Source organism: Engraulis encrasicolus, chromosome 7 (assembly GCF_034702125.1).
Source record: "Engraulis encrasicolus isolate BLACKSEA-1 chromosome 7, IST_EnEncr_1.0, whole genome shotgun sequence".
NCBI classification, from domain to species: domain Eukaryota; kingdom Metazoa; phylum Chordata; class Actinopteri; order Clupeiformes; family Engraulidae; genus Engraulis; species Engraulis encrasicolus.
The window spans coordinates 52,054,158-52,064,379 of record NC_085863.1 but is presented as its reverse complement, the minus strand read 5'-3'; the positions used below and the strand labels follow the sequence as shown (position 1 = coordinate 52,064,379).

At 42.6% G+C, this 10,222-nt stretch overlaps 1 protein-coding gene across 2 annotated transcripts; it reads left to right on the top strand.

Annotated features, from left to right (window-relative positions):
• Window positions 1–114: 114 nt before the first annotated feature.
• Window positions 115–4,276, top strand: asb12a (ankyrin repeat and SOCS box-containing 12a). Of its 2 annotated transcripts, XM_063203902.1 has the most exons (4): window positions 115–200; window positions 708–771; window positions 1,737–2,496; window positions 3,808–4,276. In XM_063203902.1, the coding sequence occupies exons 1-4, from the start codon at window positions 166–168 to the stop codon at window positions 3,954–3,956; spliced, it is 1,008 nt and encodes a 335-aa protein (XP_063059972.1). In that variant the 5' UTR covers window positions 115–165; the 3' UTR covers window positions 3,957–4,276. The 2 variants fall into 2 exon arrangements, with proteins under 2 accessions (XP_063059972.1, XP_063059973.1); XM_063203903.1 differs by lacking the exon at window positions 115–200 and having other exon boundaries at window positions 692–771; window positions 1,720–2,496.
• The last annotated feature ends 5,946 nt before the right edge of the window (window positions 4,277–10,222 follow it).

The window sequence follows — 10,222 nt, the reverse complement described above, 5'->3', positions numbered from 1 at the left end:
CTATATGCTGTAAAAGATACATCCTAATTGCTAAATTTGAGGGGATTATCAAGTCTGGCATGACACCAAAATAGGAAGCGTGAGGTTAACGCTGTGTATTATAGTAATATGCTATTTATGACAAGGGAACGGTAGGTCCCAGCTGAGTGGGACTGGCCACACATCATGTTACTGACGCGTTTACGTCATCAAAACAAGAACAGAGAGGGGACATATGGCGGCCATCTTGGTGACGCCTCCGGGGTGCTATTTCGCGATTAAGTAGACCAGATCTGAGAGTCAATGGGAAAAATGAATGGGGAAACTGAGTATAGGACGGAGGGGAACCCAGCGGTTGTGAAAACCATATGGTTGAAACGACCGTGAAAAACTGATCAACCTAGACTACTTGGTTGTGTCATACGAGTCAAAATAAAGCTTTTTGAGCCACTTTTCTCACGGTTTTTTTGACAGAGCGCAGGCGCAGTAGTTCCATAACGGCACGAGAGCAACGGCTTTTCACAACTGAGCATGTGCATAATTTCGCGTGCGCCGATGCAGCCAGATGATTGGATCACTGTCAATGCAGCTCAGCAGGCACATTGGCTCTTGTTACCAGAAAGGCGGGAGATGTGCGGGTAGACGCCATATTTGCGTTACGAATCTTCACCGTTAATTTCTATGGACCCGTCCTATCTCCCCTTACTAGAATATATCTCTGACAAGAAGTCCTTGACGCTGTGTGCTGTGAGAGGAATCGTGCATGCGACCTCTTATTGCCTCCAAATTAAGGTTTGACGCTTAACTAAAGAGTGGATATTTTCTGTGTGATGTTTTATTGCATGTAACGTTAATTATTTAAGTGTGTGTGTGTGTGTTTAGAGCACTAACAGAACCTTGATTAGCAAAGATGTAGCCCTAGCGCCCGGTCGGCGTATTAGCTGAATTACAGATCTACGCCTATCCATTTTGCTAACACCATACCTCAGATCTCATTTACAACCACCTTATGATGTTTTTTGCAGTCTTTAAATTGACGATGTGTGATGTTGTTATCATCTACGACACATCTTAGGATGGAGTTGGAGAAAACGCTATGGATCCACGTTGTAACTGCATTTTATAGGGAGCTATCGAGGGGAATCGGCCATGTAGCCTACTTTATCTGTAATCTTGGGTGGCTAACGTAGTTAGCTTTGATGCAATGTTATTTATCGTCTACAAATGCACTGCGGTTTAAGTTGGTTTGTTGTGAAAGCTATCACGACACGTTCGCTGCACATGCTATTTATGTTGAGACCCTGCTTGTTCACTCTAACAGCATGGGAAGGAGAGGTACTAGGCTAGGCCCCTAGACAGCACGTACACAGGCTCACGTAATCAGTCCAAAAAATGAATGCATGTAAACAAGCCCCTGTTTGTGTCGGTTGTGCTGCTGGAGGCGGGTCACGGGTGCTGTCTGTATGTGGTATGCGCAGAAATTGTTGTTTTTTTGTTTTGTTTATTTATGTAATTGATGCAATTGTGTGATAGGCCTACTGTAGCCTCCAAACCTGGCCCATCTAAGATTCTAAAATGAGTGACCTGCCTTGATACTTTGTGACAAGTAGAATGTACTGGCAGGCAGCCTATGTAGAGAAGTGTGAAAGATTTGTTACATACTTGTTGCCTATGTGTTTACATTGTTACAAACTGGTGTTAACATACCATCACCCTTGTCAACACCCCCACCCACTCCAGAGTGTTTTATGCTACAGTTTAGGCTCGGCGTCGAAGAGGAAGTGAGCGGTGAAATCTGTCATCTCCAGCAGGCGGTGTCCAACGATGACCACATGCTTCTACTGGAGCTGCTCTCTCAAGAACGCTACCGGCGGGTCATCAACCACCGGAGCGGCTGGGGCGTGCCGGGGACGCCCCTGCGCATGGCTGCCTCCAAGGGCCACCTGCGCTGCCTGGAGGTGCTGCTAGCGCACGGGGCCGAGGTGGACTGCCTGGACGTCAAGGCCCAGACGCCTCTCTTCACCGCCGTGTGCGGACGCTACCTCAGCTGTGTGCTTGCCCTGTTGCGCGCCGGCGCAGACCCCAACGGCTGCCCCACTAACAACAGCTCCCCCGTGCTGACCGCGGCCCGCGAGGGGGACCCCGAGATCCTGCGGCAGCTGCTCCACCACGGGGCCGACGTCAACGCCAGGTCCAAGGTGGCCCTGTGGTCCTCGGGCGTGGCCGTGTGCAGCGGCCCCCTTTACCTGTCCGCCGTGTACGGGCACATAGACTGCTTTCGGGTGCTGCTGTTGTACGGCGCCGACCCGGACTATAACTACAATCTTCCCGGTGAGAGGCAGCCCTCCACCGGGAAGCAGCCCAAGACTGTGATCGAAACGTGCCTGAGGCACGGCTGCGGAGTGGAGTATGTGCAGCTGCTCATCGACTTTGGGGCCAACGTGTACCTGCCCACCCTGATCATAGAGAAGAGCACCAAGCAGAACGAGGCAGTGGAGCTGCTGATTAAAGAGAGAGGTGAGTCATGGGGATGGGCAGTCAATAGGTGAGCCATGGGTGTAGTGCTGGGCTGATAGCCCAAAAGGTTGCCGGTTCGATACCCAATGGCACCATTGTAACGGAGGTGTTCCTGTGCAGTCAGACACTCGGGGCTGAACCCGCCACCTACCAGTCAGTTCGGGCATGGGAGACACGGCACGATACCGCTGAATTAGGCCGGCTCCACACCAAGGTGTCGCGGAACGGAAGCGAGACGATTGAGGTCTTTCTGCTTAGTTTCGGCCGGTGTGTTCTACTCTGCCTTTCACACTGACAGCGTCGGTGTACGCGACCAGACCAGCTCAAAATCCCCCCCACAGCCAAAGCTAGCGTGCTACTTTGCCATTCATTTGAATGGGACACTGCCGGTCGCCTGTCTGAAAAATACGCTCGAGTTCTATTTTCCTAATGCGGAGCAGAGCCGGCTCCCGCGCTGCTGACGCACGACTACTGCTGGCTGGTGTGGAAGGACAGATATGTTTCCATGTATTTTCGTCACCGCCGGTAAAAATCGCCTCCGTCCCGCGACGCTTCACCGCCTTGATGTGAAAGCGGCCTTAAAGGAAGGGTCTGATAGCTCAGTGCACTACCGATTCTGTATGATGCTTCGGGAGGGAGGTTTACTAACGTTCCACATCACATTCTGCTAGCCGCTGAGAAAAGGACCTGTACGATAGTTCAGCGCTACTGATGCTGTAGGAGGCTTCGGGAGGGAGGTTTACTAACGTTCCACGCCACACTCTGACGGTTGGCCTCTATTACACCGGATTGGTAGGGGGAGTGATCACCCAGCACTCTGAGTTACCCTGAGAAGTCACTTCAGAGTGGCAAGTGGGTTGCCCCCTTACATGGGTGAGGCATAAATGCAATTTTGTTGTGTGCAATGTATGCTGGGATGTATTGTGACACGATGAAAACAGAAGTTTCCCATTGGGTCTTAATTAAATGAATAATGAAGACGCATGCATGTAGTCAAATTCACAAAAGAGAGAGGTGAGAGAGGACAGGAGCATGTTAATCAAATAGACACGTCAGCCATGTTTCCCCATACTTGGACCTTTCTGTGGCATAAGAACCACAAGATGAAAACCAAGCACCAAAAATTTCCTTTCATTCTCGCTCAAACAGAGACTAGGATGACTTCATGACGTTGCACCCCCCCACACCACGGCAATCAACCTTTATCCATGCTAGTAGTACTGACTTGTGTTAATCGTGTGTCTGTCTTTTTTCTTCAACTGATACCATCTGTTTGTCTTTCTCCCGTGTGTGTTTCCTTATCACCAACAGGGTCTCCGAAATCTCTGACCTCGCAGTGCCGATTGGCCATCCGGAGGCATCTGAGGACTGTCAACACGATCGACTCCATTGACAGTCTGGACTTGCCACCATGCCTGATTAATTATCTCAAACACATACCCAACAATGTGATCCTCTGACTGTGCTTGTAGCAGCTGGTGCCTTTCAAAACGTAGTATTTCATGCTGTTTACAGAAAGGAAAAATAAAACAACTATTTAACTGCAAATTAATCAAAGCGCTATTACTGTAATGGACTTTTTGAATTAATACATGTATGTAAAAGAAAAGTGTTGGACGCTTTTTACTTTTGCTGGTATTATTTGTTTATGTCTGAGTGTATAGCATTATGTTTATGGAGCCAATAATGTTGGAAACATTTGAAGGTCCTGTGTCGTTTTTTTGAATTGTAGGTTTTAAGTTTGGAACTCCATGGAATAAACCTGTCCATAGGATATCTACCTGTTGTGTCTGTCTCGTTTCATATTGTTAGGTTCAAACCCTTAACATTTGTAAATATGAAACACCTGAAATGAAAGACACAGAGAATCCTTAATTAAGTTTCAAACCGGCTTGGAGAGCGGATGGGGAGAACCGTCAGCTACCATTTTCCCCACTCGTTCTAAACGATGTAATAGCCATAAGTCATATTTATTGAAGGATTTTCCCTGATAACAATTATCTCTTATCCGCTAAGGGGAAAAGGGGGCGTACCCGGATAGAGATTAATTCATTCACACACACACACAAACACACGAACAGGCCTTGGCCCAGCTCTTTGTTGTGGTAAAGTGGCAGACAACCTAATCTCAGGAATGCCTGATACAGAGACAGAGACAGAGTCTCCGCACAGTTCAGTAATTTACTCTGAACTCTCAAACAAGTCAAGAAAGGCACATTTGTATAGAAGCAAAATGTTTGAATCATAGCTATAGAATAATTAGGCTATAGGATAACATGTTTATACAGTTCCAACATTTCCCCCTGTTTATTCTATATAGAGGCAAACATTAACATCATCCAGTGATCACTTCAAACTGATTTTCAATCACGAAATCATTTTGTTTGTTCCAATAGGTACACTTAGAGGCCCCCATCGTAATCCCCTGGGTCAGGGAACAGATCAGGGACCTGGATGGAATCGTCAGATTGGTGTGGAGGCTCATGGTCTCCACCAACAACATCATCATAGTGTCATCGACATCACTATCCTGTCTAGTTAGAAGAGCATATAGGTTTGACATTTTTCCATTTGTGCAATGGCAGTGGTACTAAATCTGGTGCACAACACTCTAATACAAAGAATACAACAACATCCACATAACGTGAGGATCGCCGCAAATATTGCAATAGACATGATTATGGACGCTGCCAACTGTCTGTATTTGCCAACATGTCAGAGAAACCATCCCACACTGAAGTGTCGACCCTGGAGTGGTCTTTCATTTTCTTTTTGGTTGAGGGATCCCAGTCCCTCTATCGCCCTGGTGAGACTTCCGTCAGCTGCCGTATTGTTCGGTATGAAGGAACAACATTGATAACCAAAAATAGAGCACACACTCCTATCGGCCAAAAGCATATCAACCGCAATACGAGATTGGAATGCGATTAGGCAGGTTGCCTTCAGTTGTTCATGGATGGCCCTGAACTCGAATTCAGTTTTGTTGCCCAGCGCCTGCACATTATAGTGGATGTTGTTCATTCTGTCCATATTTTTGTTTATAGTACACCACCAACATACAAATGATTCAAACCCTGATGCAATTTGATTCCACATTGTAGCTCTCTTATGTTTGTTTTAGGTTAGGTTAAGGGGTGAAGTTTCAGAACAAGGTTTCATTTAACATGTGCCCTATACACATATTTGTTTGATGCACTGATTAATCTAAATATCTCTCCTGTTTGAGACATGTGCCATCCACATGACTCAATAAGACTTAAGTAATTTCCGAAACAGACTTTGAGCACAGTAAATGATGAGAAGTAAACATCTTCCAACACCCTCCAGTTCATGGGTGCATGAGTGATTCTACGATTCCCCTACGCTTTTGGCAAAAGCAAAAAGTCAATTATCAGTATTTTTCCCAACTAAATGACCTAGATGTTTACATAGTGCCAAACAAACAAATTGCCAAGCTTAATCTTAATAGTTAGTGGAATTGGCAAATCAAATCCACGGACTTAAAAGTGTAGCCGAATCAGAGAATCACTCGCATAGCCTACATCAAGGCAGGCTTTTTCAAACATTTGTTTAAAAAAAATAATAATAAGCTCTCAGAAGTCAACTCATCCACACACAGACATTAGTGTGGAGGAGGTGCGCAGTTGTAACAGATTAGAGAGCATTATCATAGAGAAGAAACAAAAAATGTTTTGTTAGTAGACAAAACAAAACCCAAAGCCGACAACCATTCTCTCATAATCTATAATCAAAATAAAATAGATAGCTCTACATTCCCGGGAACAACAATTTATCAAGAGCAAAATTATGAAAAAGAAAATTACTCTGGTCAGTATCTGACTATTGTGGCTCACGTTTACATTAGAGTTCCTTACAGAATAGGCGATAACGCAAACTGACAAAATGTGGTGTTGACCCACATAGTTCATCCAATATAGAATGTAGAAGAAACATTAAGCATGCCGTACAAAATGACTATACCCATAGTATTGGCTGTCTTTACATGATAGTTAGGCCTGCATAAATCACTTTGTAACAGAACTGAAATATATATATTGCATTCAGTCCTCACTGTCCTTTTGTCATGAGGTCATGGTGATATAGGGGCCTAGCCCAACTCCTGCCAATAATGTCAGTACATTCAAAAATGTATTTTGTAAAAATAAAAAAATTGAGTATGAGTAATATTTGAGAATCCAAAAATATTTGAGAATCCTACTTTCTCACACCATTCCAAAGTTTCACTGTCATCACCCAGGACATACAGATCACTAGATCAACCAATCAAAATGTAAGAGATAAAATGAAAGAAAACACAAACTGCCATTGTAAAATACGCAACTTTAAAAGAAAAATGAAACAAACAACCGGACAGACCCTTTATCTAAGGTATAAAGGTAAGACCTTGTCTAACTTTAGGTCAAACTTTTCATGGTTTGAAAGAAAGAAAAAAAATAACAGTTGTTATTTTATCAGTGTTATAACTAAAATTATTTACCCCAATTGAAACAAAACAAACTCTGGAAAATCTTGTGAAACTTATCAAATTAAAAACAAAATTCACTTAACCTAGCGATCATTGGTATTGTCTAGGTTCCTTCCATTCACATCAGCTGTGTTTCAGCTCGTTTCCATAACACTGGGCCTGTTCCTCAAAGAACACAAAAAAAGTATTATAGGGAAAACAACTTTCTTTCATGTACACTCAAGCCAGATCAATTTGAAATCAAATCAGAGCAAAAAATTATTGACTTCATGTATCGGCTACATAAAACATTTTGTAACGGAACTAAAACCTTATTGGCAATCAGTTTTCACTTTGATTGCAAGTTGACGACTGAAATGAAAAGACAGAGTTAGACAACTGTCTCTTTGTTATAAATCAAACAAATGAAAATATAAGGACCCCAACGTCATCAAATTCAAACTTTTAAAAGCAAATAGAGAACATGACATGTCTCATCACACACCATGTGAAGCAATGTTCACACTTACAGTATTAAACTAATGACAATGATAGATATTTAACATAACTTTAAGCTTTGGTATTGTTTTATCTAGGTCGGTGTTCAGTTTTTTTTAGGTCTTATTGTCTTTTCAGTGATAAACAGGTGGTTTAGCATACACTGTTGGAGGTTTCAATATTAAGAGTCTTTCTGTCTCTGCCACAGAAATTTGCATGTTTATAGTTGGGCCTGCTGTGTCTGATAAGGGTGCCTGCAGAGGACCTTGGGCTACTTAGAGAGAGCCTCTGAGCCTTTTAATATCTATCCGAGCTAATGTAAACATCTACACATAGGACACTGTTATCTTTGCTTGGGCGACGTTGTCAAGCGCCTCTGTGTATTCAGAGTCTAGTTTATCAGAGTCAACATTGTGCTCCAGTCATTAAAATAAACCATTAAAATTAAAATTATTAATTCATTAAAATTAAACCAAACCCATGTCCATTGATCAATTAACTCATCAAAATAGAACATAATAAGGCAAGAAATTCGATGAAATAAAACAAAGAAATAAGTCATAGTTAAACGTCAATCAAAACAAAATGACAATCCTAAATTTCTAGAAATGTTCAGCACATGTGACCTAACTCTCAGACCAGGTCCAAATTAGGTTTACTCACAGCACCTTTGGGCCATCAAATAACGCCTGCGTTATTTCAAGATCTCAAACCCATTGTTCTTTAAAAAAATATAAGAACAAGGAGAAAGCTTCATCTATTCTTTAGAAGAAACAAAGACATTTTGGTACTGTAAATCATGAAAGCAAACTCTTTTGCAACTACACTACACTACCATGACAGTGCACGGGGCCTTTAGTAATACATTATGACTTGGTCATTGCCATTCTGGTAACAGCTAATTTATAATGCCGTGTCTTAAAGGCTTAAACATTAACATGTTAACTTTCAATTGAAAATAGTAAAGAAACAACATAACTCCACAACCCCGTTTTCTCCTAATCAAAAAATAAATGGGTAAGAATGTGTGGAAAAACAAAATCATGACAAAATCCTACACCTCAAAGTTGAATTGTATAATAATAATAAAAGGCTTATTCTTATTTTAAAAATGTTGTTTCAACATGTGCACTCCCAAGCTCCAGCTAACTCTGAACACAATAGAGTACCTTCACTAAACACTCAAAAAAAAAATTCTTCCACTCTCAGACATATTTAGGCACTCACTCCACAGATACACACGTACACTCCACAGACATATATACAATCTTTCTCACACACACAGTGGGGTGTCCCACTAGGACAATTCATACAACAAATAGGGCCCACACAGACAGACAAACAGATATCCATATTACTTGCCTTGTATGACACAGTGTTATACAAATACAATTATTATTATTATTATTATTATTATTACTATTATTATTATTATTATTATTATTATTATATGGTAGGCTATCTGAGACATTAACTGCTCAGTGAGTAATCCAAATGGCTGTCATTTGCTTTTTTTTTTAGCACCAGAGTCACAGAGGAAACGTACGGGGGTCCCTTGGACCAGAAGGGTAATTTCAGGTCTAATTTTTTCTTGGAAAACAATCCCTCTAAGTTTAGAACGACGTCTACCTCTTCCACATCCCCGTCCGTTTCCTCATTATCATCAAACCAGTCATCGGCCGAGGGGCCATGCCCGTACGGTCGATACTGGTGCTCTCGGTCTAGTCAGGAATTTTGGTGTTGGCCTCGACGTTGGCCGTGATAGTTTTGGTGTTCATTGTAGTGTTCCTGTTGGCCCTGCTGGCCAGGCCATAAATGTTAGGTTTGTTGTAGACAACTTTCCATTAAACCCATAGTTTTTTACCCAGTAACACAGCGGTGCTACTGCACTAGGGATTTCTCTATGCACGATTTTCCAGTCCTTGCATTGCATTTCAGCAAGGAACTTTTCACTTATTTTGCTGTTACTGCCCCCCATTTTGTCTCTATGAATTTAGTCCAACGTCACAACACCTACAGTGCCTCTATTGTTGGATACACTTTTCAACAAGATAGCGATCAACGATCGTTTGTGGTAAGATTCACTTCAACCTCACAGGTGGGAATCTTCTTGCATACAGGCTTCCACAAAGACTCGCTATTTGGACCTTGTTGTATTGGTATGAAACGTATTACCGAGTGGTAATACGAATCCTTTCACGCACACTTTCTCTCAACGCAGAGAACACAGAATTTAAACTAGTTTCTCGTACTAGGGGAGTCTGCCCTCCCTTTACGTTTACCTGATAGAGTCTAGAATTGTCAGGGTTTTGTCTTCTCTTATTTTACCGTCTTTTCATTCAATCCTTTTTAAATAAAAATAAAAATGTAGGCCTACTCACGATTCTCTGGTCTTTTCAAGATTCCCGTCAACGTCGGATCCAGCCTGCGAGGGAGAGACCAGTCCCGGAAACGGGTCTTAGTGCTGTGGCCACAGACTTTCCTGGTTCCCTCCTCGCGTGCTGGAATCGTCGGGTATCTTGGGATCCGGTTCTGAAGGACCAAGTAAATGTTAGGTTCAAACCCTTAACATTTGTAAATATGAAACACCTGAAATGAAAGACACAGAGAATCCTTAATTAAGTTTCAAACCGGCTTGGAGAGCGGATGGGGAGAACCGTCAGCTACCATTTTCCCCACTCGTTCTAAACGATGTAATAGCCATAAGTCATATTTATTGAAGGATTTTCCCTGATAACAATTATCTCTTATCCGCTAAGGGGA

Bases quoted from the DNA above. Each gene is read 5' to 3' on its own strand.
- asb12a (XM_063203902.1), top strand. From the start codon at position 166: ATGTTACTGACGCGTTTACGTCATCAAAACAAGAA. The intron at 772-1,736 runs GTTTGACGCTTA...TTTATGCTACAG, and splicing joins CTTATTGCCTCCAAATTAAG to TTTAGGCTCGGCGTCGAAGA. The intron at 2,497-3,807 runs GTGAGTCATGGG...TATCACCAACAG, and splicing joins GCTGCTGATTAAAGAGAGAG to GGTCTCCGAAATCTCTGACC.